Source organism: Petaurus breviceps, unplaced genomic scaffold (assembly GCF_028583685.1).
Source record: "Petaurus breviceps papuanus isolate PSGF00001 unplaced genomic scaffold, PetGlider_PUasm1.0 140, whole genome shotgun sequence".
Lineage (NCBI taxonomy): Eukaryota > Metazoa > Chordata > Mammalia > Diprotodontia > Petauridae > Petaurus > Petaurus breviceps.
The window spans coordinates 48,477,940-48,503,591 of record NW_027185698.1 but is presented as its reverse complement, the minus strand read 5'-3'; the positions used below and the strand labels follow the sequence as shown (position 1 = coordinate 48,503,591).

General features: G+C 52.5%; 4 protein-coding genes and 1 long non-coding RNA gene across 10 annotated transcripts; 2 read left to right on the top strand and 3 right to left on the bottom strand.

Annotated features, from left to right (window-relative positions):
- Positions 1–101: 101 nt before the first annotated feature.
- On the bottom strand, positions 102–3,557 carry MOGS (mannosyl-oligosaccharide glucosidase). The gene is made up of 4 exons (XM_069071876.1): positions 3,340–3,557; positions 3,027–3,256; positions 2,428–2,624; positions 102–2,170 (listed from the first exon to the last, which is right to left on the bottom strand). Exons 1-4 carry the CDS (start codon positions 3,371–3,373, stop codon positions 427–429), a joined length of 2,205 nt encoding a protein of 734 aa, XP_068927977.1. The 5' UTR covers positions 3,374–3,557; the 3' UTR covers positions 102–426.
- Positions 3,558–3,954: 397 nt separating this feature from the next.
- Positions 3,955–4,780, bottom strand: MRPL53 (mitochondrial ribosomal protein L53). Its single transcript, XM_069071860.1, has 3 exons — positions 4,443–4,780; positions 4,243–4,355; positions 3,955–4,140 (listed from the first exon to the last, which is right to left on the bottom strand). Exons 1-3 carry the CDS (start codon positions 4,763–4,765, stop codon positions 4,025–4,027), a joined length of 552 nt encoding a protein of 183 aa, XP_068927961.1. The 5' UTR covers positions 4,766–4,780; the 3' UTR covers positions 3,955–4,024.
- A 1,366-nt stretch (positions 4,781–6,146) lies between these two features.
- CCDC142 (coiled-coil domain containing 142) lies at positions 6,147–12,575 on the bottom strand. Of its 3 annotated transcripts, XM_069071816.1 has the most exons (11): positions 12,396–12,574; positions 12,131–12,227; positions 11,101–12,027; positions 10,747–10,833; positions 10,503–10,664; positions 10,258–10,394; positions 9,721–9,834; positions 7,385–7,499; positions 7,003–7,180; positions 6,696–6,895; positions 6,147–6,465 (listed from the first exon to the last, which is right to left on the bottom strand). In XM_069071816.1, exons 2-11 carry the CDS (start codon positions 12,195–12,197, stop codon positions 6,206–6,208), a joined length of 2,247 nt encoding a protein of 748 aa, XP_068927917.1. In that variant the 5' UTR covers positions 12,198–12,227; positions 12,396–12,574; the 3' UTR covers positions 6,147–6,205. The 3 variants fall into 3 exon arrangements, with proteins under 3 accessions (XP_068927917.1, XP_068927916.1, XP_068927918.1); XM_069071815.1 differs by having other exon boundaries at positions 12,131–12,574; XM_069071817.1 differs by lacking the exons at positions 10,503–10,664; positions 10,747–10,833 and having other exon boundaries at positions 12,131–12,575.
- On the top strand, positions 6,921–8,038 carry LOC138149041 (uncharacterized). Its single transcript, XR_011165227.1, has 2 exons — positions 6,921–7,068; positions 7,700–8,038. It is a non-coding gene; the product is annotated as an uncharacterized lncRNA (long non-coding RNA).
- A 65-nt stretch (positions 12,576–12,640) lies between the features above and the next one.
- Positions 12,641–24,781, top strand: TTC31 (tetratricopeptide repeat domain 31). 4 transcript variants are annotated; one of them, XR_011165221.1, is made up of 16 exons: positions 12,641–12,917; positions 13,263–13,348; positions 16,620–16,722; positions 16,860–17,143; positions 17,267–17,350; positions 17,513–17,563; positions 17,795–17,917; positions 18,040–18,207; positions 20,099–20,150; positions 20,522–20,612; positions 20,733–20,874; positions 20,983–21,087; positions 21,454–21,728; positions 23,679–23,744; positions 24,216–24,305; positions 24,527–24,781. XR_011165221.1 is itself a non-coding variant. In XM_069071834.1 (15 exons), exons 1-15 carry the CDS (start codon positions 12,878–12,880, stop codon positions 24,534–24,536), a joined length of 1,701 nt encoding a protein of 566 aa, XP_068927935.1. In that variant the 5' UTR covers positions 12,642–12,877; the 3' UTR covers positions 24,537–24,781. The 4 variants fall into 4 exon arrangements, 3 of the variants coding, with proteins under 3 accessions (XP_068927935.1, XP_068927926.1, XP_068927948.1); XM_069071834.1 differs by lacking the exon at positions 23,679–23,744 and having other exon boundaries at positions 12,642–12,917; positions 21,457–21,728; XM_069071825.1 differs by lacking the exon at positions 23,679–23,744 and having other exon boundaries at positions 12,642–12,917.
- The last annotated feature ends 871 nt before the right edge of the window (positions 24,782–25,652 follow it).

The following is a 25,652-nucleotide window of genomic DNA, read 5'->3' as shown; positions in this document are numbered from 1 at the left end:
GTGTGAATTTGAATTATTTTTAGCTTTTTTGGGTTAAAGGCAGGAAAGGATTCAAAGGAGGGAAGTTTAGAAGAGAATAAGGGATCATAATTGACCAGAAGTCACAGGAAAGCAGCTTTTATTGTAGAAAAATAAACTCTTGACTTCACCACCACCTGCCACCAAGACTACTGGAGATGGGTGGGGCAACACCTGAGATGAGTTCCAGGCATGGAACCGGGAGCTCTGGAGCAGAGGAACCCGCCCCCTGTCTCCCTCCCCTGCACTGCACATGAGACTTTTGATCCACAGCAGCAGCACAGAGGGACTAAGGGAATGGTGGATCAGTCAGTTCCTAGCAGGCCTAGGATGGGTGGTTGTGATTTTGGGAAGGCTGGCCAGTTGGTCCTGAGCTGACATGGGAAGGATTTGGAGGATTGGTGAAGATCAGTAGTCCTCGGCCATAGCAAGGAGCACAAGACTGGTCCAACCCTGGAATGGCCGGGAGCCCATGCCATGACCATCTCGATCACTGTACTGTTCCCATAAAAAACCTGTATCCCGGTACTGGCGCCACACATTTCCCACAAGGTTAGTTCGAAGTTGGGTGTGGAGCTGAGAAGCATGGGCTTGGTGGGGGCCCTCCAAGCGCCCATAGTGATCCAGAGCACCCAGTGCTAGGTAGTTGATGTTGAACCACACAGCCCCTCGCCAGTATGGTGGGTCATGCTCTGAGTTGCGCTGTCCATAGAAAGAGCTGGAAGCAGATAATGATCTCAAACCAAAAGGACTCCACAGTTTTCGGCTGTCTGCCAGTAAGTCCAGCAGGGGTCCCAAGTGTGGAGAGTCAGGGCTCAGCAGTCTGAGAAGCAGTGGAAAGAGGCTGACATACCCCAGTGCATCAACATATTGCAGGTGAGGAGGAGGACGACCTACCACTCGTACCAGCCCCTGTGGACCCCTTGCAAGGCGAACAGCTCCTGTATGATTACCAAAATCAGCAAAGGTACCCAACTCGGGAGCCCAGTGCAAAGAGTCCAGACCATTCTCATCCCTCAGTTTGGCTGCAAGCTCAGCCAGCTCAGTCTCTGCCCGGGTCTCACCAAGCTTTTGTGCCAGCCGGGCCAGCACACTGGCACCTAGAGCCACCCAGCAGCGCAGGTCCACGTGCCGCTCATCAGGCGATGGGTGTGAAGCTCGAGGATAGTCATCCAGGCCTGAGGGCAATGTCTTAGGGTTCAGCAGAGCAGCAGCAGCTTGGTCCCGTCCTCGCCAGCGGTAGGACAGGGGGAGAGAGCCTGCCTGGCTTTGTCGGAGCCAAGAGAACCAGGCATAGAGGCGGGGGAAAGCTGTACGTAAGAAGTCCAAGTCAGCTGTGTCTCCACCATCCAGCATGTGCATCACAGGCAGCAAGAGGGATGGAGGGTTGGCATGAGCTGCCCTCTGTACCAGGAAAGGTGGAGGAACGCGGGCCCTGGCCTCATCTCCAAGCACCTGCTCTCTTCCAATCCAGCCATCAGCATTAAGCAGACCAAGCCAGTGGCCCAGGGCCTCCCGAGTCAAACGGGGCTCCCATCTCTGCACAACAAGCTGGTGGAAACCTTCATCCCACAGAAAGCCACGAGGGAAAAAGGACCTTGAGGGGACAGCTGTGAAGAGTGGGGCTGAAGGGAAAAGGGATGGGGTTGTGGCTGTATCCTCAGGTCCTTCATCCCCAGGATCTGGTAACACCAGGCCCTGTCCATAGAAATAACCAAAGCCCCCAAGGAGCCCACTTAGGGCTGCTCGGCCCAGTGCCTGCTCTCCTGCACTCAGGCCTCGTGCTCCCAGCCCGAAGGTCTTCTCAAATCGATCAGTGAAGGCTGTGGCGTAGGCATCCAGGGCCTGGGACAACACTGGTCCAGCAAGACGACCTCCAGGACGGGATCCTCCTGAGCCCACACTTTCTGATTCAAAAACCAGCTCAACTTGGAAGGGGGGCTTTAGTGTCAACTGCTGGACCACAACCTGTCCTTGTACCTTGTGGCCTGATTGGGGGCTTTCCCCTTCCCACTGAGGGGATCCAGGCAGGCCCAGGTATCGCTCTGGGGAACCCCCAGGGGGTCGGTGCTGGAACCATCGATTTAGACGGTTCTTCACAGCTTCTGTCAAAAACTGCAGCCCTGGGCTGGGCATCCAGAGAATGTTGTAGCTATGAAAGGCAAGAGGATACAAGCCAGTTGGGAAGAAAAAAAAATGAAAAGGATAACTTGACAGGGAAGAAGGATGGGGGTGGAGGGAGGGGAAAGTTAGAAGGTTCCTGGGTCGACAGGAAAAGACAGGATAGAGAAATGGGCCAGGGTTCCTGGAGGGCCAGAGAGACCATGGTAGGAAGAAGTGGAGTCAAAGTCAAAGAATCCTGGGCTGCTAAAGGGCTTGAGGGAGAGGGTGATTCTCAGCTACCATTACCTGCCATATTTCAAGGTTGTCCCTTTGGCATGGGTAGGAGGCAGAAGGATGAGCCGGAAGTCACCAAGCTCCTCAGTGTGGCCATGAATGGCATTCAGTTGCCCCCCTGTCCCAGGATCTGGCCTCAGTGTCCCCTGCCCATCAGTAGCCACATAGAAGAACAAAGAGAGCAGAGGAGACACAGAGCCCTCTGTGGTCTAAATGGGAGAAAATCCGGAACAGATGTCAAATATTATATGGTTAAAATGTATCAGTATCACAGCCCCAAGGGATTTAAAAGGAGGAGAAAGACCTTGTCACCCCTCCATCCCCTTGGTTTTACAGATGGAAATCTCAAGAGAAATAAACCCTGGTTCTGATATTTTCTAGGACCTCAAACCTGAAAACACTATTGTAGGACATTCAAAGTGTGATATGTTAGTGGTAGTGGTGGGGGAAATCAGGAAAAAAGGACGAAAGAGAAACCAGGGCAGCCCCTTGGGAAAGGAGCCGGAGAGAGTGAAAGTGAAGGATTAGCCTCATTCACAGCACAGTCATAAGGGGGCCGGTTGCCCTTCTGCTCTCAATCCCGGCCCGGTCTGGAGGGGACAGGGCCTAACCTGAGGCTCGGCCGTGATCCTCCAGCTCCAGTCCCCGCCGTGGCTGCCGCCGGGCCTCTTCACAAACTCCGTGGTGAGCAGGAAGGGGCCGTCGTGCAGCCGTTGCCGCCCGAAGCGGACCCCATCGTGCAGCTCCCAGCCATAGGGGCCCATGCCGTCGCCCTGCTCACACGTGTGCCGGAGCTGGCCCAGCGTTCCCGGGGGGGCTCCCTGCTGCAACCACATCAGGCCTGGAGGTGCGGAGGGAAGTCAGCTTCGAGCACCTCCCAATGCCCCTACCTTTCCCTGCCCAACGGGCCCCTCCCATCGTTACCGGTGACCGGCGCTTGCGGGCTGCGGGTCTTCATGCCGAAGTAAACGTGCGGCCGGTAGGTGCCCCAGAAGAGGTCCGGGGAGGCCACGGCGCTGGAGCTGTTGGGCAGCAGCGCGGGGGGCGCCGGGTGCAGGGTGACGGCGCGCCTCGCCCGCTGCCACGCCAGGATCCCGCGCCACGACAAACCCAGGCCCAGGCCCAGCGCCAGCGCCAGGGCCAGGGCGGCCAGCGCCGCGGTCCCCGGTCCCCGATCCCCAGCTCCCCGGCCCCCAGGCCGCCGGGGCCCCGCGCCCGGCCCCACCCCAACCCGGCCCTCTCGCCTCCTGCCCGCACCGCTCCGGCCCGTCTTATCCGGAGCTCGCGGTCCGGGGGCATCCACGGGAGGCCCTGCCCGGCGCTTGCGTTCGCCCCGTGCCATACTAGGCTCCGAGGCCACCAGATGGGTCAGGGGACCGCCACACACAGGCAGCCAGTTAGACCGGAAGTCCGGGAGCCTGCGCTCGCGGAAGTGACGCGTGCGCCCCGCCCCGAGGCCCACGTGCCAAGCTTCTGTCCCGTAGAGTCCCCTCCCCGCCCGCATTTGGAGCCCCGGATATACACAGAGGCATAAGCCGAGACCGTAACGAGTTGCTTTTTATTTGCTCCATCCCTAGCCCCTGCCCCGTTGTCCACGAGGCCGAGGTCCTCAACCCTGCCCCCCGGAAGAAGTACGATTCTTGGCGCGGACTCGGGAATCTAAGGCTGCGAGCATCTCCCGTGCCGTGAGGTGGGCGCCGCGAAGGATCAGCCGGTCTCCGTCTCCTGGAGAGAGAAAAGCGGCGGTCAGGCGGAGAGGCTGAAGGGCCGGGGCGGGTTTGGGAAAAGGGTCCTGGCAATGGGGGCCGGGGGTCCGCTCGGACGCACCAAAAAGCACGTCTACGCAGGGCTCGGAGCCGTCGTGCCGCACGTCCACCTGCACCGTGCAGTTGAGGTTGGAGGCGCGGACCTTCTCGCTGCTCACAGACTGGAGGAACTTCCTGCGATCGGGAGGAAAAAAAGGCACAAGGCGTGAAAAGGGACCAGAGGAAAAGCGGGCAGGGTTGGGGTCGGGCGCTGCTCGTTACCTGGTCGCCTCCACATTGCTCTCAAAGGGACAGAAACGAACCAACACTCGCTTAACCGCCTGCAGCCCCAGCTTGTTGCTCACAGCCCCGGCCATGGCTGCCTGCAGAACTGCCGTAGCCGCAGCATGCTGGGACATGTAGTCCACCCGCAGGACCCGTAAGAAGGCGGGGCCGACGGAAGCGACTCCGCCCCGCACCCGGGCACGCCCATATGCTCCATAAGAGTCAAGTGCAGAAAGGCTGGCTTGGAGGGGTCTTCCTAGTGCCCCCCCCCCCCCCCCAAGAACGCTCTGGAAGTGCTCTGGGGCCCGTCCTGCTTGCATTGGCCGGCCCGATGCCTTGTACCACGTCGTGTGGTCTCCCTCACATCTGTGTCTGAAACCAAGTTGTGTTCTTCTCTGCCTCTTCTGGTTTATCGTGGCACCATTCCCCCGTAGCCCCTTCCCAGGTCAGGCTGCAAACCAGTAGCACCTTCCTCTTTTCCACCCCTTGGCCACCAGTTTCTTTCCAAGTTCTCATCACCTTTGCAGTGGCAGCCACTCTTCCTGCCTGCACTGTTCATCATCCAGGAGATGCTGCCAGATTCATCTTTCTTTAAGCCTCTGCTCAAATTTTTCCAATTTCTGCCCAAGATCTGTGGGACAAAGTCCAAAATTCAGCTGGGCATTAAACCCTGACCAGAATCTGAATCAAACCTACCTTTCCCCTGCCCAAACCAGGATCACTGGTCCTCGCACAGCTGTACCACTTCTTCACCTCAGGGGCTGTGCTATCATTCCCTTTTCCTAGAAGGAGGTGCACAAGTCTGCTGCATTCTTAAAGGCCCAGTTTAAATCCCTTTCCTTATCCACCCAACTGAAGTCATCTCACTTCCATTTATCTTTAACATGTCACCTGGTATGCATTATGCTTGAGCATTTGGAAGCCACCCAAACAACTTGGTCCAAATGCCCATTTTACAGATCAGGAAACTGAGGCCCAGGGGATGTCATTTGCTAGGTGATGACAACATATAGTGAATAGCAGTCAAGATTCAAACCCAAGTTCTCCAGCTCCAGGTCTTTAGATTTCATTACTATGCTATTCTGCCATTCCTTCTCTTCCCCAATAGGCTGTAAGCTACTGGAGAGCAGGAACCCCATTCCATTTCTCATCATCTCCCTGGTCACCTAGTACAAGATCATACACAACTAAGTGCTTAATAAATGTTTCCTGATGTGTGAAAATAGTGCCTTGTTTGTGGCAAGGAGAGAAGGACTGGTTTTATCAAGTTTGGAAAGAACACATCAGTCCTGAGGTAGTAGGGGCAAAGAGCTGGAAGACGGGGGCAGCTCTCGGCACTTACATATGCAGAATTTTCTGGTTCCTCCCCTTCTGTTGCTGCAGTTACTGATGTCTAGTTTAGGGCATGAGGTTCTCAATCTTTAGGCCTACACAAGGCCCAGACTTCCTGGCCTCAAAGTGTTTTGGATTTGTAGCTCAGGGCCCCTGTGTTTTGGATAGCTGGGTCTCAAACCCTGTGCATTTTTGGATTCCAGGCTCTTGATATATGGCTGCAGACCCTGGGCACATGTTGGTTCTGGGCAGTGAGCACCTCTAAATGCCTCTCCATCTTGATTCCAGACTTGAAGGCTCCAACCTTCCCCTTGTTCCAGGTTCTAAGCTCCTCTGGACTTGGTTCAGACTCTGGTATCAAAGATTTCTAGGCTCCTTTGGGATTGTTATTTTGGCTTCGGTATTTTCCCAGTTTCCACATTCTGTTATCAGGGTTCAGGGCTAGTTCGCATGCAAAGAAAGCCAGGCAGATACCATCGTGGGGATCGGTGTTGTCGAAGGGCCAGCCAGGCCTGCTGGCTGCCTGCCAGGTAAGCCTCAGGACTGGGTCCTCCACCCCGAAGAGTACTGAGAAGTTGAGCTGTTTGAACAAGAGTAACCCCAGGTCGAAGGGCAGGTGGCTCTAGGTTCTCTAGGCTGTTGAGGCTGCTACTGGGTAGTTCAGGAGTCTGGTTCTTGTTACAGGAACCTAGTGAAAATAAGGGTAGGGTGAAGAACAGGTTGGTAGATGAGAGTGGGGGTGACCAGCAAGTTTGTGTGTATGGAACAAGCAGCTAGGAGACAGCTTGATGGGTCTAGAGGCCATATGTATATGTAAGATAAGATGGGTTATTATCTTGGGGGTAGCATGTGGGTCCTTTATGTATGCTTATATGGAAAAGAAATTGTGGCCTCAAGGTAGTGATAAGAAACACTCACAACAGCATGGGGGCCCTCTGTAGGTACGGCTCCCAGGCACTGGCTGCTGAAGCAGACACAACACAGCCCCATCTGCCCTCTGGAAGATGCTGAGTGTAAGCAAAGCCTGACGAAGTTCAGGGGCCAGACCCCACTGCTCCTCTTCCAGCAGACCACGAACCAATGCAAAATCCTGCCTCAGCTGCAGTGCTCCCTGCAGGCTGAGGGCCAGAACAGCGGGTCAGTTTTTCCTCTTCCTAGCCCATATCCTCTTCCCACCCCTGGACTTTCTACAGCTCTTCTCTCCTCTCCCCCATCCCAGGCCTACCTGAACTTGATCTTCTGAGTGAGAATGTGGTTGAGCCAGGCATCAAGAAGTGCAGTCAAGGCCTGTGTGAGTGGGGGCCCTTGGGCCTGGGGGGGCAATCCCTGCACCCCCTGCAGCACAGGCCCCAGAACAGCTCCCACTACCAACTCTGCATAGTCACTGGGGATGCTGGGGAGTTCTGGGGAAAGGGGGAGGGCAGAAAGTGAAGCTCAGCAATCTCTTTGTGTGATTTTGGGTGGGGAAAGAACTCCAGGCTGAAGTGGGATGGGAAGAGAGGCACAAGGACAAAGACTAAACCAAGGATAGAGAAGAACAGTGGGGGAGGGAGGAAGCTTATTGGAGGACTGGCCGAGGGAATTCCAGGCCCTGGGGTAGCAGTTACCAGATCGGAGCCTGAGCCTCCAGTGACGACCCTGGGGCATATGGAGCTGGAAGCCCTTAGCTGCTTGTCGCCAGCATTCTCGGGAGAAGAGGCACAGAGATTCCTCAGGCAGGACCTGGGAGGGTGGGGAGAAAGGGCTGGTATGGGTTCTGCTCTGGCTCCAGCTCAGACAGCCCTGCTTCCCTTTCTTTGTCCTAGGGCCCTGAGATCAGAAGCTCCTGTAATTTCAGGGTGGGAGGTGCTGACACTTAGGGTTACAATGACCAGGTTGGAAGGGGCAAAAAAGCCTGACAAAAATTCTCCTTTCAAAACCAGGGACCTCCAGCTGAAGACCCCCAGGGAGGAGACTCCACCCCCTCCAGGACAAACTGGAACTTCACTCTTTGTGCCTAGTTCTCCCTTCTGAAGCCAAGGAGAAAAGTCCAACACTTCTCTGATGTGACCTGTGATGTTCAAGTCTGGCCTGCAGCACTTACTGGCTCTGTGACCCTGGGCTACCACTTAAGTCTCTTTGTCTCAGTTTCCTCAGCTGTATACTAGCAACCCCCCCTTGCAGGGTTGTCACAAAGATTAAAGCAATAATTGTAAAGCATGCAGTAAAGTGCCTGGCACATAGTAGGCATTTAATAAATCCACCTTTCCCTTCTTCCCTAATCATTTCCATCCTTCAGCTGATCCTAGGATGGCAAAATCTTCAGTGGCTTCATCATCCAGGTTATCCTCCACCTTGTTAACATCCCCCAGATGTGCTCTGGGTAGAGGAGAGTACAGCACCCTTCCCCTGGACTACATGGCTCTTTATCCTTTTTTTGGGCAGAGTGGGGTGAACAGGATCTGTGATTTCACTGTGCATGGATAAGGAATTTGGTGCCAAATGCAGACCTGGCAATACATTCTTTGCCAGAGTCACCTGGAACACATCCAGGATGTGAGTGAGTGCAAACTATCCACGACCTTATTTTTAATGCTTCAGTAACTAATAAGAAATGCCAGTTAAAGACTCTGGGGTGCCACCTCCTGGCTGGGAAGTGAAGGAGAAGACAAAAGGCAGGAATGCTCCATGTTTTTAAAAGGACTAGGGAGATTATCGTAAGGATTAGTATACACTAGGACAGCCAGGAGAGCTTTGAATCAGTTCAAAAACTCTGGAGACAGCCTGGTATTCTAGAAGTAATTAATGAAGCTGTCCCTCCCTTGGACCCACGATTCTCCACCACTGAGCATCCGTCTTGAGGCAGCCAATGAGAGATTCCAAATACTGACAGCTACTTTCTTGTAGTAGCAGAAGTGGCAAAAAAGTGGGTGCCCATTGATTGGGAAATGGATGACAGAGTGAGGATACATGAATGGACGGGATCCCTGAGAAATGGTGACCTCATGAAGTCAGACATGGAAAGACCAGTTCGAACTGAAGAACCAGAACATATGTGCATATACATGTCTGCTTGAACAAGTACGTGAACGTAACTGACCAGAAAGACTCCAAGCAACTCTATTTTTTGCCAGCTGTCGTTAAGTACACTGTCCCTAGCAAGAGTGTGTTTTCCTCTATTTTAAGGTGTGGGCCAGAAACTGAGATGCTATTCTCAGACACTGTGACCTCTCCTGCAGTCTCTCTGGGGCCCTGCCCCAGGGCCTCCCTCCCCTCTCCTGGGCTGCTTCTCATTTCTTCTCAGTCTCTGGGTCTCTTAGTGGCTCCTGCTCTGCTGTCTACACTCAGGTAAAATGGAAGTCTTTGTTCTCATCTGTCTAGTCTTCTCTAATTCCTCCCACTGCTTCAGACCTCTGTGGAAAAATCCTAGTCCCACCTTCTCTCACAAATCTAGCCATCTCCAAACTCCTGTTTGGCTCTGACGTATAACCTAAAAATTACTGGATAGAAGGGCCAGAGGTCTGGGTTCCAGTCCAAGCACTACCACTCACTGGCTAGAGAACCTTGGACAAATCTCTTCTTCCAGGAACCTGTTTTCTCATCTATAAAATTCTTTCTGGCTCTAAGCTTCTATGATCCTAGTATTGTCCCAAACACAGTGTCTCAACCAGGCTTATCTTTAAAAAAGCAAAAAAAAAAAAAAGCTACCCTCTGACTTCCTTCATTTTGTCCCTGACAGGACATTATTTTCCCATTCAGCCATCTGCTCTGTACTCAGCAACACTGGGGATATAAAAAACAAACAAACCCACGAATGACGAATTCACCACTGTAGGACAGATCAAGAAGAATCCTAACCACTGAGGGCAGTCCCATATTAGTCTTCAAAGATGCTTCTAGTTTAGATCTATGGCTCTGTTTTCACAATGACAACCCCTACTCCCCCAATCACTCTAGTTCTCACCTGGATCCGAGCTGTCAGTCTCCGAATCTCTTTTCCCAGCTGCCGGTCTAGTTCCAAAACAGATTCTCCTTCAGAAACCAGGGCTGCCAAGGCCTCTGCCTCACAGAGCAGAAGCTTTGGGGGAAGCACAAGATTAGAGTCCAGACTAGATCTTCACAGTTCACCTGCCTGTTAGTTCAAAGTCCCTATCACAATCTACCCATCCTCACACTTTGAGTGACTTCCTTTGGGAGACGCTAACAGATTCTCCCTTATGACAATCTTAGGTCTCACACAAATACAGGAAAATTCTCCTTGGTCATACTCTCAAAATTACTTTCAACTCCAAGATTCCCCCTTCCCCAGATCACACTACTTCACAGATGGTGAGACTCTCACACATTAAAGTCCTCAAAGTCACTTATACCACCATTCCCCACAAGGCTTCACACCCTTGGTAATATACACACACATTCTTTGCCTCCTGCCTCCTCAGGTCTCATAGAGAGACCACAGCAGTCCCTTCTCCCCTCCTTGCTCTGAACAGGAAGTACTTACAGGCAGTTCCCTCTGAGTCACCAGCAGAAGGGGTCCTGGGGCCCACGGGGCCAGATGTTGCTGACATTTGCTGAGGAGCCAGAGGGTGGTGGCCTGAAGAGTGCAAAGCCCAAGGGCTAGAGGTGGTGGCCCTGTTCCTGGCATTGAGGATGAAAAAAGACAAAATATCAGAGAAGCAGCCTGAATAATAGCACTTAAGTAGAGAGGCCTGGCATCCCATCAACCCCCTGAAGCCCTGCCCTCACCAGGACACTGGCAAGAAGCTGACCCTGGTTCCTGAAAGGCAGAGATGAGTGGAGGAAACAGCTGTTGGAAGAGACTAGTAGTGTGCATGCAGGGAGTCCCATCCAAAGACACACACATAATTGAACGGTCTCCACGAGCAGATCCCAAGGCTCGGCAGAAGCCTAGGACAGAGGAGCAAAAGGGCATGGAATATGGATGATCTCACTGTCTTGGGGCTTGATATCACTACCTCCCCCAACTCACCTTGGTCCCACATCTGGATCAGTGCCTGTCGGAACAGACAGTGGCACAGGGAAGTCAGCTCCTTCTCACATTCCTGTGGCAAGGATGCTGTGGGAAGGGGGTGGAGGTGAAGTGTACCCAAGTGTTCATATAAATGGAAGATAGATCCTCCCCCATCCAGCACTACCTCTCCCTCAGAGAAAAGGTGGCTGTGGCCCTCAAGACCCTCTTTCAGGAAGGACAAAGGAAAGGGAATAGCTGTCAGCCACCCCCTCAGTCACTCCAGAGGACAAGCTAACCAGTAGGTTAAGAAATAGATTAGAGCACCTTCCCCTCTTCAATGCTTTTGAACACTTACTCTCCCTAGTTACCTACCCTGATCCAGAGCCTCTCTTAGCTCTTGCATGGCCTTCTGAATGTCTTCCCAAGGGCCCAGCCTCCGGCCAAGGTTATGGGCACATGCAGCCCAGAAGAGGCTCCAGTACTGGCCCCACAGCTGCCGGGACCCTCCCAAGCCCCGAGAGCTGCTGCCTGGAGCCCCAGTATCTCCCAGCAGACCCAACAAACCAGGAAGCAGGTCTCGTTCTTCCTGGCAAAGCTTATGGAGCTGGGTCCGAAGTTTGGATGCCTGGAGACTCACCCAGAGCCTCTCAGCTCCCTGTCTGCCCCGTTCCCTGGCCAAGAGTCCGAGCACTCGGCTGGGCGGAAAGGGCTGGGCTGCCCTGGGGACGGGCCCCACAGCCTCAGCCAGCACCTGGTGGTAGGCAGGGAGGACTTGAAGGAGTTCGCTGATCTGGGACACCAAGGCGGAGCTGGGGGAGGCCTGGCCCAGGACCTTGAGTTGCTCTTCAATGGCCACGTCCAGTCTCTGAATCGCCAACGCCAGAGGAAGTGCCAGAGGCCGGAACTGGGGGTCGGAGTGGGCCCTACGGCGGAGGGTGGTCCCGTGGGGGCTGTGCGGGAGCAGCTCCCAGCACAGCTGGGGCAGGGCGGCCAAGGGCCAGGGGGCCTTCAAGAAGCCCATCGTGGTGTGAAGGGATTGGGCGCAGTCCCGGGCTAGGAGCAGCTCCTCCCGCTCCCTCTGCAGCCGCAGCAGGACCGCTTGCAGCCTCTGCAGGGCGGCGGGCAGCCGGGGCCCGGAGAAGGATGCCCGGCTCGCTCCTCTCCTGGACCACGCCAAGTCCATCTCCTCTCCTTCCTTGATGGCCCCGTCCTGCTCCTTAATTGCCCGGGTCCACCACAGTTGACCTCTGGGAGGCCACAAGGGGCCCGGCTCGAATTTGCCGTCTTGCCAAACGCCACCTGAAGTCCACAAAGCCCCAGACCTGACCCCTTAAGCCCGAACAACCACGTCCGGCCCAGGCCTGGCTCCCACCCCCAAAAGCCCGAGGGCGCCCATTCTCACCTGGCTCCCCGGGAGGCGGAGGCCACAACGGGGGTAGGAAACCCCCAGACCTGGACGTCCGTGACATAGCGGCGGCGAGGTCAGGGTGGCCGCTGGCCTAGTGATCGACACCCGGCTCGGGACAGGCCCAGCACCTGTCAAAGACCTCACCACACCCACAGCGCGCCGGCCCCAAGGCCCACCCCATCATGTTCTCAGGAGCAGGGACCCCAAGCGACCACCCCAACCCAGCAGGAGGAAGCCCTGACCCCAGGACCTGACTTACGAAAACAAAGGTCCAACACTCCGGGAAGTTGATTAAAGAGGGCCACGTGACAGAGAGGAAACCCAACGGACAGTCATCACGTGATTAGGGTCAATGTCGACCTTCACTACACTTTCTTCCTTCCTCCGGGAATTCTCTCTGCCAAGAACAAAAATGGCTATCCAGGCACCACACAGGCTCCCTTCTGCCCCTAACAAAGATGGCCGCCCAGGCGTCCCGTGACCTGTGCCCTCTGTTCCCTTATCACGGAGGCTGCCCTCGTCACGTGTTTCGTTGAGGCCCTCCCAGCCCCCAACTAAAATGGCCGTCCAGGTGCGCCACAGCCGACGCCCTTTGACGCCCATGACTCCAGCAGAGCCTGCGCTTGCGCCTGCGCGCCCAAGGACTGAGAGCTTCGTTTAGCCTCGCTCCGCCCAGTCTTGGCCTGGGCTTTGGAGGCGAGTGATTCCCTCGTTCTGCTTCCGGGGCATTAGAGGCGGGAGATGGCGCCAGTTCGAAAGAGCGACGGGCGCTTGCATCTGGGTGAGGGGGGTGTAAAGTGTGGGGAAGGGGTGAGAGGAGAAGGCCAGATTGGGTTGGGGGCGGGGCTGACTTTCCTCCCCTCTCTGGCTCTCACGTAGTGACCACCTTCCCACGCGCGGTTCTCGCTGTCCCCCGAATGATTTATCTCCCGTTTCCGCTTCCGAGCGGTGGGGGCGGGCCCAGGAGAGGAGGGACTTGGGGGGGCGGGGGCCATAGGGGAGGGAAGGTGAGAAGGTGGGGAGGAGTAACCTGGGACTGGGACGGGGCCGGGGCCTGGGAGGGGTGGGGGTGGGGCGGGGTCTGGGAGGGTGCGGCCCCTGAACTCGCTCCCCTTCTCTCCGCCAGCCTGCCCCATCCAGGACAAGCCCCCACCTTGGGATGCAGACCCCAGGTTCTGCCGGGAGTTTGGGCCTGAGGACTATGGAGATGAGGTAGAGCCTCCTGGTCCAAGATGCCCAGTGTGACCCTGGCCCCCTTCCCTCATCTGCTCTCGTCCCGGAAGGCTCCCTGGAGGAGGCGTGACTCTATCTGGGCCCCGAACAGACAGAATTCAGAAAGGGAAGACGGGATATCCCAGGCGTGAGACATGGCGGAAGCACCAATTAGGACAGGGCAGGCCCAGGGTCCTGTGGCCCCTGCAGGAGGAGGCCCTGAATGCTTCGGATCAGGAGTTTATCCCAAAGACACTGAGCGAGGGAGATTGATGGGGTTCAATTGAATAATAAGGATAGCTTGATAAAGGAGAGCAGATTCCAGCTAGGAGTCTGGGTCTGCACTCAATCTGAACCGTGGCTGGTGGCACCTGGGTGGCACAGCACTCAGTGCCAGGCTTAGTAGAGGGAAGATTGGGGTTCTAGGCCTGCTTAACCCCTCTGGGCCTGTTTCCTTGTCTCTAAGATGATGGAGTTGAAGAAAATGCTTCTGCAAGGTTAATAATGGGACCTCCCCTACAGCACAGTTAGGAACCTCAAATGAGATGATATATGTGAAGCACTTTGTATACCTTAAAATTCTTATGGAAATGTTAACTGTTACTATGAAGCAGTTTGTCAGGAAACACGAGTCTACTCTGTGTCAGGCACTGCCAAGCACTGAGGCTAGAAAGACAAAATGAAGCCATCTGCCCTCTCCGGAAGTTAACATTTTTTCAGAGGAAACAATACATATACATATAGAGTATACAAAACTTACAGAAACTTACAAGTTGATTTCAGAGGGGAGACAACAGGAACTGAGGGAATCAGGAAAGGCCCCCCTGAAGGAGGTGGTCCTTGAGTTGACCTCTGAAGAAAATGAAGGATTAGTTCATTCCAGGCATCTCAATCCCTCTTGGAATGTATGAGCTAGTGAGGGAGAGTCTAGGAGGGGGAAAGTTAGCTATTTAAGCTACAAGGTAACACCTTAAAATGATAATTATTATGGAGAGAGAGCTAGGGAGGCAGAGAAGTAATAGGACTTAGCAACCAAGGTCTATATTGAAGTTAGACAGCATTAATCTGTCAGATCTGCTTGGTGTGTGCCTTTCTCTGGTAGTGAGATGAATAAGGAGGGGAGCTGCAAGTGGTGGAGATAATACAAGTATTGATGCTGCAAGATGAACTCAGATTCCTGGAGTAGTAGATGGAATAACTTGGGAGGAGGTGAAACAGGAAAGCAGGAACAGTGACCACTGAGAAAGCTAGGGCTGATAGGGGAATATACACTAAAGACCTAGAAGTGAAGCAGGAAGGGACAAGTCTGATGCTAATATTCAGGGTTTGCCTTGATCTGGTGTGATTGATGATGGATAGAATTGGAAGTTGCTCACATAGGAAAAAAAGAATGTAGAAGTTGAGGTCTTCAAGAATGATGACCTGGCTTCGGGGCTCTGTCCCTGATCCCTGGAGGCCTTGAGGAGCAGTAGCCTTAGGAAAAAAAAAAAGAGTAGAGAGATCATGGAGTGGAAGAAAATGCTTCTCAAAGAAGAACAGAACAATGACCATGAGCATAGACTATAGGGCTAGGGATCAGAGGCCCCCTGCCTTCCAGTTCTGTTCTGCTTTTGACTCCAAAGGAACCCCTGTGAGAGAAAGACTCTTGGGGGTCAAGTTGAGGACAGGAGCTCTAGTGGATTATGTTACCTTACCACCAGAAAGACAAGACCTACTGAAGGGCCACAGGAACAGATGCATTCATCTCCCTGAGCTCTGGGCCCCAGGACTTGGAATTAAAAACAAAAGTAGTGCATCTCTTCTGATTACACTGTACCTGTTAAGACTCCCCTACCACACCCCCACCCCAAAGCCTCCCCTGCTTGTTGTCTTAAGGAATTGGAGCTAATATTTTGAGGTGAGGGGGGAGGGTGTGTCCACATCCTCAACAGAGGTAACAGAAACCAGCTGTGCCTTCATGACTTTGGCTGTATTCAAGCCTACTTGGCCCCCATAGGAGTCCCTATTTCAGGTTGGGTCCTAGATCCCTTGTCCTAGAATCATTGTTTTTATTGATATCCCTGTAAGCCAGAACCTGCATACATTATTTTACAATTTAATTGCAATGATGTTGCTCCCTGTCTGACTCTTGGTGACCCCATTTTGGGGTTTTCTTTGAAAAGATACTGGAGTAGTTTGCTATTTCCTTCTCCAGCTCCATTCTCATGAGGAAACTGAGGTAAACAGGGTAAAGTGACCTGACCAGGGTCACACAGCTAGTAAGTATCTGAAGCTGAATTTGAACTCAGGTCTTCTTGACTTCAGACCTGGTGCTCTATCCACTGTGCCACCTGTCTTTTAATAGTAATAGTTATCAGGGTGGCTAGGTGGCACAGTGAATAGAGAACTGGCTCTGGAGTGAGGAGGACCTGAGTTCAAATCCAGCCTCAGACACTTGACACACTTACTAGCCATGTGACTTTGGACAAGTCACAACCCCAATTACCCTCAAAAAATCAATAAATAAATAGTAATAGCATTTTTATAGCTCTTTAAGGTTTTCAAAAAACTACAAATGTTTCATTTGATCCTCACAACCACCCTGGGAGATGGATGCTGTTATTATACCCATTTTACAGATAAAGAAACTAAGGCAGACAGAAGTTAAGTGACATGCCCAGATTCACACAGCTTGTAAATGTCTGAGATAGGACTTGGAGGCAGCTCTTCCTCTCTCCTCCATCTAGTGCTCTATCCACCGTGCTACCCCTTTGCCTTTTGCTCCATAGCCACCCTTCAGGCACTTTGGTCTGATCATTCAGAAGAGTGGCTTTGTCAGTGAGCTGGAGTCTTGGCCGAAAAAGAATGAGAAAAGGAAGAAGACTGTTTAAGCCCTGCTTCTTTATGGTTATCCAAAAGCCTCTGATATTTGCCATGTTTGGGGAAAGCAAAGAGTTCACCTCCATACTTAATTGACTCAATTCCTAGGCCCCTGGTAGCTGCAGGTCACTCTGGAAACAGAACCCAAGGGCTAGGCAGATTCCCAGACTCAGTTACAGCAGTCTTCTAGCTCATACTAAAAGGTTTCCTCACCAGAGAGGTCAGGCACTATGTCCTGATTCTACCAGTGACCCTTTGATCACTGTTCTGAGAGGGTAATGTTCTTCTTTCTCCTTACCACCCAGTGAGTAAACACATTTGAAAACTGGGATTTTTTAAAGCATCTTCAGGGTTTCTTGCCCTCCCCCTCCCAATCCTTCTTCCAACTCCAGCCTTTGTTTTTCCCTTCTAGGACATAGTAGCTTTCCTTCGAAGGCTCATGGCCCGTGACCCCCATGGCCGACATCGAATCCGAATGAATGAAAACAGTGGTCGACTACAGCTGTGGCATTATGGTATATGTGTCCCAAGGAGCATCTGGCAAGGGCTGGGACATGGGCAGGAATATTAATGGGTTATAGTCTTGGGGAGATAGGGGAGGCTGGAAACCTCTGTCTTTATCTCACCCTTGTCCTTATTTCCTTCTTCACAGACCCCAGCCTGGACGATTTCTGTGATGAGGAGGAAGAGGGAGAAGGGGAAGGGGAAGAGGCCAAGAGTAGGAGTAAGAGTCAGAGTACCCTCTGTGGTTTCCGAAAGTCCCTTCTATGCCAGTCCTCCAGGACTTGGTCCAGCCCCAGCCCCAGCCCCCCACCCAGACCTTGGTCCAGCCCCAGCCCCCCACGATCAGCCTTCTCCCGGGGCCGTCCTCCCAGCCCTCTTGGCCCAAGCTTACTCCAACTGGAAATGCCCCAGAAGCTGCTGGTGACTGAGGAGGTGAGAACCCTTGACCAAAAGCCTTTTCCCTGGTGCATCTATTGCCTACCTACCCCGTTAGTCTACACCCTGTATCCTTCTCATACTCTTCCTTCTTGTGCTCCTGTGTCTCTTTCCCACTAGGAAGCTGACCGCTTGGCAGAGGAGCTAGTGGCCGAGGAGGAACGAGCAAAGCGACGAGCAGAAAAGAAACGGCTAAAGAAGAAGGTGGCTGGGGAGGGAGCCCTTTGAAGACATGGGTGGGGGTGTGGGGGTGGGGAAGTCAAGGATGGACCGATGTCCTCCAATGAGGCTTCTTGATATGGGGGGAGAAGAACTGTGGGGGATGCTTAGTGGAGGGAAGGCCCTCACCTGGTGGGTGAATTACAGCGACAGAAGGAGCGGAAACGTCAGGAGAGAATGGAACAGGAGAGTGTGAAGGTCAGTGTGGGGCCTGGTGGAGGGGAAGGATGAATATTTGGGGAAATGGGTTCAAAAAGATAGAATGAGTGAGGAGGGACACAGGGTGCATGTAGGAGAAGAAGAGGTGGATATGGGGTCAGTGTGGGGGCAAGGAGGGACAAGATGAGTTTTGAGGGGCAGGGATTGAAAGGTGATTGGCCTGGGGGATGGCTTAAGGTGACACTATTTCTGTCGGACATCTCTAACCAGATGATGGAAGGGGCTGCAGCATCGGCAGCAGCCAGCTCAGCAGCAGCAGCCAGCCCAGCAGTAGGGGCGAGCAACCTTACCTCCAGCCCCGAGAGCCCTGGTCAGGATAGCAGTAATGAGGAAGTGAGAACTCTTTCCTTCCTTCTCCCTGGTCCTCTCAAGGTCTCCCTCTCATGCCCCACAGCTTCCCCCTACCCCTCACCTCACCCTACTACAACAATCATTGATATTTTCCTTACCTATAGGAAGAATTGGATTTGTCAAGCACCTTTGTGTCACAAGCCCGGCGCAAGGTCAGTGACAGGCCCCCCAGTACCCGGAGAGAGAAAGGGTTGAGCCCTGAGCCCCCTGGCTGGAAGCGACAGAGCCAAAGCCCGCAGGAAGAGAGGAGGAGCCAGAGTCCTCAGCCGGAGGTGAGGTCATAGTGAGAGCTGGGATAGGTTAGAAGGGGCGGACCTGGAGGGAAGGGTAACTGCACAGATTGGACTTTCCAGAGTTGGGGGGAGCGTATTCTTTAGAGGAAGGCCATTTGCTGAAAGCTCCCTCTTCTCTCCTCCTCCTCATTTCACATCATCCAAATACTTTCTGCCACCATCTCCTACTTCACCTCTGTCTCCCTTGCAGTGGCCCTTCTTGCCCTGGCAGACCACTCTACATGCACAAAGGATCCCACTCCATCCCACCTTCTCCAGAAGATTTCCCCTCATTTATCTTCAATCTCTCCTTGTCTTCTGGTTGCTTTCCTACTGCCTCAAACCTGCCCATGTCTCCCTCATCCTCAGAAACCCTTTACTTGATCCATCCACCTCATACCACCTCCCTCTGGTGGCTAAACTCCTTGAGAAAGCCATCTGTAGCAGGTTCCTCCATTCCCTTACTCTCACTCTTTTTCACTTTCAATAGTCTGGCTTCCGACCTCATCATTTAACCGAAACTGCTTTCTCCAAAGTTACTAATGATCTCTTAATTGCCAAATCTAATGGCCTTTTCTTAATCCTCATCTGTCTTGACCTTGACCTTTGACACCTTCTCCTTGATACTCTCTTCTCTCTAGGTTTTCGAGACATCTCCTCCTAACTATCTGACTGCTCCTTCTCAGTCTCCTTTGCTGAATCTTCATCCAGGTCATGCCAGCTAACAGTGGGGATCTCCCAAGGCTCTCTCCTGGGCTCCCTTCTCCCCTCCCTCTATACTGTTTCACTTGGTGATCTCATCAGCCCCCGTGGATTCAGTTATCATCTCTGTGCCAGTGATTCTCAGATCTACTTATCCAGCCCTAACGTCTCTGCTGACCTTCAGTCTTGCATCTCCAGCTACCTATGAGACATCTTGAAGTTGATGTCCTGTAGACATCTTAAACTCAACATGTCCAAAACTGAGTTCATTTATCATTTCCCCAAATCCTCCCCTCTTCCACACTTCCCTATTACTGTTGAGGGCACCACTATCCTCCCAGTCACCCAGGCTCACAACCTGCCTGTTATCCTCAGTTCCTCACTCTCTCTGTCGAGCTCTCCCCTCCCCCTGATTTCCAATCGGTTGTGAAGGCCTATCAATTTCACCTTCGCAGCATCTCTCCAGGACACTCCCTTCTGTCCTCTGACACTGCCACCACCCTGGCACAGGCACTCACTGTCACACCCAGACCATTGCAATAGCCTGATGCAGTGGTCTGCCCTCTACTTAGATGTCCAAGTGATCTTCCAAAGTGGAAGGCGTGACCATGTCACCCTGCTACACTGTGCCCTCCAATGGTTCTCATTCACCGCTAGGATCAAATATAAAATTAGAGCCATTCATAACCTCTCCCCACCCCCTTTTCCACTGTTCTTATGCCTTGCCACCCCCCACTCCCACCCCCTCTCCCACCCCTCCACCCTTGGTGACACTGGCCTCCTTGCCCTGCCTTGAACCAGGCATTTCATGACTTCCAGGCATTTCCACTCGCTGTCTTCCATGCCTACAATGCTCTGCCCCTGCATCTCTGCCTCCAGGATTCCTTGAAGTCCCAGCCAAAATCCCACCTTCTACAGGAAGTTCTTCCTGATCACCCTTAATTCTGTTGGTTATTCCCAGTTATTCCTGTATATAGTTTGTTTGTACTGAGTGGTTTGCATGTTGTCTTCCCCATTAGACTGTAAGCTCCTTGAGAGCAGGAACTATCCTTTGCCTCCCTTTGTATCCCCCGTGTTTAGCATAGTGCTTTGCACATAGTAGGTGCTTAATAAATGTTTATTGACTGACTGACTGGAACTGGAGATCCGAGTGCAGCAGCCTGCTCCAGTTAACTATCTCCGTCTCTAGGCACCCCCTGGATTACAGGCAGCTGCCTTAAGGCAGAGCCAAGAGCTAGCAGGTAAGATTTTCCCCTGACACTGTACCCAAGTAGTTACCCTGCTGTCAGGCAGTCCCTGGTCTGCCGGGTGACACCAGTATCCCGAGATCTCCTAGTTGTTGAGGGAGCTATACATCATGACTGTGGTACTGGTCCAGCCTTCTCAGGCAACCAAGGCTCAAAAAGACAAAGTTGACCTGCCAAAGGTGCCTGGGGAGTCAGTGGCCAAGCCAGAATTCATACCCGGAATCCAAAGGTAGCACTTTCCCCATTACGTCATGAAGCTTCCAGGCACTCCCTCTTCTTGAGAAGAAAATGGAGCCTGCTGTAAGGGAACTCCTGGTCAGAGCAGGAAGCCCTTTTCTCAGCTGAGCCCTGACCTCCTTCCATAGAGCTGGGCACAGCTGCAGCCTGGAGGGGTTTATATCAGGAAGCTGTGCTCCTCTTCACGAAGGCCATAAAGCTCAATCCTCGGGATTACAGGTGGGCCGGGGCCCATGACACAGTATGGAATGGTTTGGGCTGGACTGGGCTGGAGGAGCTGGGGTGGGAGAGTGGCTTAGGAGGGTCCCCTGACCTCAGGTTCCTGTGTGTCACCTACAGACTCTTTGGGAATCGGTCCTTCTGCCATGAGCAACTAGGCCAGCCCGGCTGGGCCCTGGGGGATGCAAAAGTTGCTCTCAACTTGCGGCCACAGTGGCCCCGGGGCCTGTTCCAGTTGGGCAAGGCGCTGGTGGGCTTGCAGGTATGGGGGACGAGGAAGGGAGGAGGGGCTGGAAGGGACAGGAGTTTTGACTTCTAGTTGGATAAGTGGTTGTTAACTGACACAGACTTCCCCTCCCACTCCTCACAGAGGTTCAAAGAAGCGGCTGATGTATTCCGGGAGACCTTGGCCGTGGATGAGTCCCAACCAGACGCTATCCAGGAACTCCAGCAGTGCCTCCTCCAGCTCACTCTGGTGAGGAGCCCTCCTCTAAGGTGCCCCCCATCTGACCCTCGGGCAACCTAAAAGGGGCGTCCCGGGGGAAGTCCAGACTGGCTACACAGAGCCAGGCCCTCCTCTGTGCATCATTTCCTCCCTCCCTACAAACTGAGTGGGAGAAGGTGAATAGGAAGGTTGATAACTGAGGGTTCTGAGGAAGTAGAGCTTCCTGGGGTGTTTGGGGGGAGGGGTAGGATACTCTGTGTATGATTTTCTACAAACATTAATCCTCATCTGACCCTGGAACAACTTGTTGGATTGGGGAATGGTATAGTGAGGGAAGAACAAAGGAGGATCTGTGGGGAGTGCGGAAATGCAATAGTGATGGGGAAATTCTCTCAGCAGGAGCATCAAGGGGGAATCCATGGTGCAGCTTTGAAACCCAGGACTCCACAGCAGTTTCCCCACCTGGTGGCTAGGGCCCAGGGGTTACTCCCCCTAAATCTTTCTACTGCAGTATCCCCTCAGATCCAAGGCCTCCTGCCACCCCCAAGGCTCCCCTCTGCTGTCTGGCCCATCACCAGGGCTCACAGTGGTGGCTTCTGGCCCACCCAGCTTCAGGACTTCAGCAAGGCAAGGAGCATCCTAGGACAACCACCATGCCTGCCTCTGTCCAGGTGAGGGCCTATGAGTCTATCTGTGTGTCTGCCTGTCCACCCAGAGGGTGTCTCCGTCCATCCCCATGGACAGGCTTGTAATGTCTATTCCGCACTCCTCGTGATAGGAGGGATATGGCAGTTCACTGTACATCTAACAGGACAGGGCTCATTGTTTTTTCTCCCAAGAGAGGGAGATCTAGTGTCCAGAGTCACCCCGGCTCATAAACTCTGGCACATGCAGCTGGCCATCTTGGAACTCCCTTTGATAGGGAAAGTTGCTAGGTTCTGAGTAGCACAAACGGAACCCCCTGTAATCCAAATCATCTGTTCTGAGGTGCTGTTAGCCACTAGAGACTGGCTTAGGGTAGATTCTCAGTTCACTTCAGAGTCCACTTTCTCTCCCAGTTCTTTTGTTTGGAGATGGCCATGAACTTCTCTTCGGCCCAGGCCAGATGCTTCATTCTCTAGCCATTAGCTTTTGCCCTGAGTCCTCCATGATTCTGGAGGAAAATGAGCCTTTCTTCCCTAGAGTCCAGAAAACCCCTCCTTGACTTGGAGCTAATGATTGCTCCCTTCTTTCCTGGATGGAGGATCAGGCCAGGCCTCTTCTCTGACCTGAGAAGTCACCTCCAGGCCTCCCCAGGGTGTCAGATTGGAGCTGGCCCCAGGTAGCCTGGGAGATTGATTTGGAGCTCTTCCTTTTTTGTTATTAAGTCATTGTAGTTCTGTCTGACTCTCTGTGATCCCATTTGGGGTTTTCTTGGCAGAGATCCTGGAGTGGTTTGTCATTTCCTTCTCTGGTTCATTTTAGAGGTGAGGGAACTGAATCAAACAGGGTGAAGTGACTTGCCCAGGGTTACCCAGTTAGTAAGTGTCTGAGGCCAGATTTGAACTTAGTCTTCCTGATTCCAGGCCTGATCCATGCTCTATCCACTTAACTGCCCCTTTTTACTTGGGGGACAGGGGTGGGGTGGATCATGTATTTGTAACTAAGTTTCCACATTAGAGGTTCTTAGATCCAACCTTCTTATTTTACAGATTTAGAAACAGGCCAAAGGGAAAAAATGAACTGCTTCCAGTTACATGGCAATAAGTGGTAGAGGGGGAATCTCTGGCCCCAGAGTCAGCGCTCTCCAGCATGATCCTCTTCTTTAAAGCTGGCATCTAGACTCCTCTTCCCTAGAGGCCTGGGGTCTGGCATGAGCACTCTCTTGCCCCCTCCCTCTCAGCCTGGAGACCTTACTTAGAATACTGCCTCCTACCAGAGCTTTTCCCTCCACCATGAAGGAAAGCATTAACTCAAGTCAGCTTTCTCCCAAACCTGTTGTCTTGATTTGTTTCCAACAGGTTTTGGAGAGAGACAGAGACAGAGAACAGAAAGAAAAGAGATTAAAGTCTCTTTCCCTGTAACTGAGAGCCATTGGTCCTAGCTGTCTCTTTTGTGGCTCTCCCCCCAAAACAGGTTCATCCCTTTTATATGACATAGTCAAGCCCTTCCTCTCCCCAAGTCTTCTCTAGGCTAACTCTTCCTAGTTCTTTCAGGTATTAAATAGCATAGCTTCTAATCAGTCCCTTTACTCCGCCCCTCTGGACCTACTCCAGTTTTCCAATGTTCTTAAAATGTGGCATGTAGACCTGAACACAGTACTTCAGGTATGGTCTGACTAGGGTAGAGTATCTTATGTGTGTTAATATTTTGACAGCTGCATCATATTGCTACTTCATATGGAGGCTGCATTCCAGGAAAAATTCTAGACCTTTTCCACATGAACCAACCCTTTTTGCACCTCAGTTCTTATATGCACTGTTAACTAGCCCTCCTAACTGCATGAAGTCTGCAATTTCACTTTGTGGGCTCGGCCCCCTCCTCCGCCTTCATCCAAGTTGTTGATATTCTTTGGGTCTGGTCCCCCAGCCCCCCTGAAATCCATCGCACTGTCATGAGACTTTGTTAAATACTTTGCTTAGGTGTACAGTATCGGGCATTCCCCTGATCTACCCAGCCCAGTAATCCTGTCAATAAAAGGAAACAAGGTTAGTCTGGCATGAGCTATTCTTGATGAACCTGTGCTGCCTCAGCAATCCCTGCTTTCTTTTCTAAGGGCCCACAAACCATCTTCTTTCATTCATAATCCTAGAATTTTGTTGGGGATTGTTGTGAATTAAGAGACAAGCTCCCATTTCTTTATCGCCTCCAAGCTCACAAAAGACTTTTCCTAATAACACCACGATGGGTTACAGATGAGGTTTCCTCAGAAATGTTAAGTAATGTGATTGCAGTCAGTAAGGGGAAGGGCGTCATGCTCTCCTTCTGAACACAAGATCTTTAAGGTACCCTGAGCTCCCATTTGCACAGACCCTGAGAAATGCCCTGCTGTCTATCCCCTGGATGAGGAGGTCTGCCCTCTCTTGGGAGGGCTCATGCCCTGGGTGCTCCTGGGGTGGGATGGGAAGGTAACAAGACTGAAGCTTCTAACCCTTCCTTCCTTGCCTGTACTCCACCAGATTTGGTCCCCAGCCATTTATCCTGCCGGTCCCAGTTCCAGTGCCAGTTCCGTTATCTTCAGTTCATCACCTTCAATTGCCAAAAACCTGGTGAGGCAACTCCCTTCCCTAAAATGACTGGGTCTTTTCAGTCCTCCACTCCCTCTGATTTTCTTAGGCTTCCCCTACCCACATATGCACAAATATTTTCTCCTCCCCTTCAGCAACTATACCATGCTCTCCCCTCTCAGTAGCTGATTCCTTCCTGTTATTTTCCCATCACCTTTCCAGTTTCAGTCACCCTTCCCTTTAACAACCTTCCTTCCTCATAGGAGCCTCTAGCAAAGCCTAGAGGCCAGTGCAGCATGTGTGACCTTCCTAAGGGCCCCATTGAAGACCGTGAAGATGACTGCTATTGCTAGGGACCTGTCTGTCCTGAGGCTCTGGGTCAGGGCTCACCTCCTGCCTGATGCTTGGTGTCAGATGAAGATACTGCTGGGGGGGGGTGAGGCTGGGCTTTTGGTGCTGGAACCCCTTGCATTCCAAATCTAGGAACTGAGCTCAATAAAATGTTCTTCAGCCTCAGACATCTTCTGGCCTTTTCTGTCTGATACATCCAACTTATTATTTTCCCCTGAGGTACCTGTCATAGCAGGGAAGACTTCCTGAAGAAATTAGCTTGCAGGTGTCTGACCTGGGGGGTAGGGATGGATAGGGCCCAGTGTGGTCCTGTTCCCTTGAACAAAAAAAGAAGGCTGAATGGGACTTAATGGAGGTAATTCCTTCCCTGACCCCCCACAATGCCATGAGACCTTTAATCATCAGGGCTTAGAAACCTAGGCATCCTCTCTGACTCCTCCCTCTTCCTGATTCCCCAGTCAGGAAGATCTAATCAGTTACCAAATCCTGCCTGTGTTCCCTTTCAGTTCTCCTCTCTGCCCAAACCCCACGAGCCTAATTTAGTCCCTCTTTGTTACCTCCTTGCAGAATTTCTGGCTTCCAGGCTTTTCTCCACCACCCAGTACACAATTATATCCCTCTCCTGCTTAAAATCCTCCATTGATTTCCCCATTGCTCATACTCAGCCTGGGATTCAGGACCCTACTATACCTGGCCTAAGTAATCTGTGCTCCCGAAGGTTTACTCATGCCCCCAACAGGCTAGACTTATTCCCAGCACCTTTCCACATTGTTAGGCTCTCTTCCCTACTTTAGAAACCCTCCCTTCTCCACCTTATGGAAACCCTCTCATCCTGTGAATTACAGCCCAACTTATAGTTGCCTCTTTAAGGAAAGCTCTGGCCACTGGAGCCAGCACTGATGTCTTTCCCAGCTCCTAGAACCCAGCCTTCATGAACTAACATTTACGGGTGAATATTACAACCAAAGGAAACTTTAGATACGAAGTCTGACTCCCTCATTTTAGAAAGAGGGGAAGGGAGGGGTCGGGTAACTTGAT

What these genes read in the sequence shown, in the direction of transcription:
- MOGS (XM_069071876.1), bottom strand. Translation starts at nt 3,373, where the DNA reads ATGAAGACCCGCAGCCCGCAAGCGCCGGTCACCG. An exon ending in CCCGCAAGCGCCGGTCACCG is followed by an intron (nt 3,257 to 3,339) that starts GTAACGATGGGA and finishes CCGCACCTCCAG; the next exon opens with GCCTGATGTGGTTGCAGCAG. An exon ending in GGATCACGGCCGAGCCTCAG is followed by an intron (nt 2,625 to 3,026) that starts GTTAGGCCCTGT and finishes TCTCCCATTTAG; the next exon opens with ACCACAGAGGGCTCTGTGTC.
- MRPL53 (XM_069071860.1), bottom strand. Translation starts at nt 4,765, where the DNA reads ATGCAAGCAGGACGGGCCCCAGAGCACTTCCAGAGCGTTCTTGGGGGG. An exon ending in AGCAATGTGGAGGCGACCAG is followed by an intron (nt 4,356 to 4,442) that starts GTAACGAGCAGC and finishes TCCCGATCGCAG; the next exon opens with GAAGTTCCTCCAGTCTGTGA. An exon ending in CTGCGTAGACGTGCTTTTTG is followed by an intron (nt 4,141 to 4,242) that starts GTGCGTCCGAGC and finishes TTCTCTCTCCAG; the next exon opens with GAGACGGAGACCGGCTGATC.
- CCDC142 (XM_069071815.1), bottom strand. Translation starts at nt 12,197, where the DNA reads ATGTCACGGACGTCCAGGTCTGGGGGTTTCCTACCCCCGTTGTGGCCT. An exon ending in TCCGCCTCCCGGGGAGCCAG is followed by an intron (nt 12,028 to 12,130) that starts GTGAGAATGGGC and finishes TGTGGACTTCAG; the next exon opens with GTGGCGTTTGGCAAGACGGC. An exon ending in CAGAGGGCCCCCATGCTGTT is followed by an intron (nt 6,466 to 6,695) that starts GTGAGTGTTTCT and finishes TATTTTCACTAG; the next exon opens with GTTCCTGTAACAAGAACCAG.
- TTC31 (XM_069071825.1), top strand. Translation starts at nt 12,878, where the DNA reads ATGGCGCCAGTTCGAAAGAGCGACGGGCGCTTGCATCTGG. An exon ending in CGACGGGCGCTTGCATCTGG is followed by an intron (nt 12,918 to 13,262) that starts GTGAGGGGGGTG and finishes TCTCTCCGCCAG; the next exon opens with CCTGCCCCATCCAGGACAAG. An exon ending in AGGCGCTGGTGGGCTTGCAG is followed by an intron (nt 20,875 to 20,982) that starts GTATGGGGGACG and finishes CACTCCTCACAG; the next exon opens with AGGTTCAAAGAAGCGGCTGA.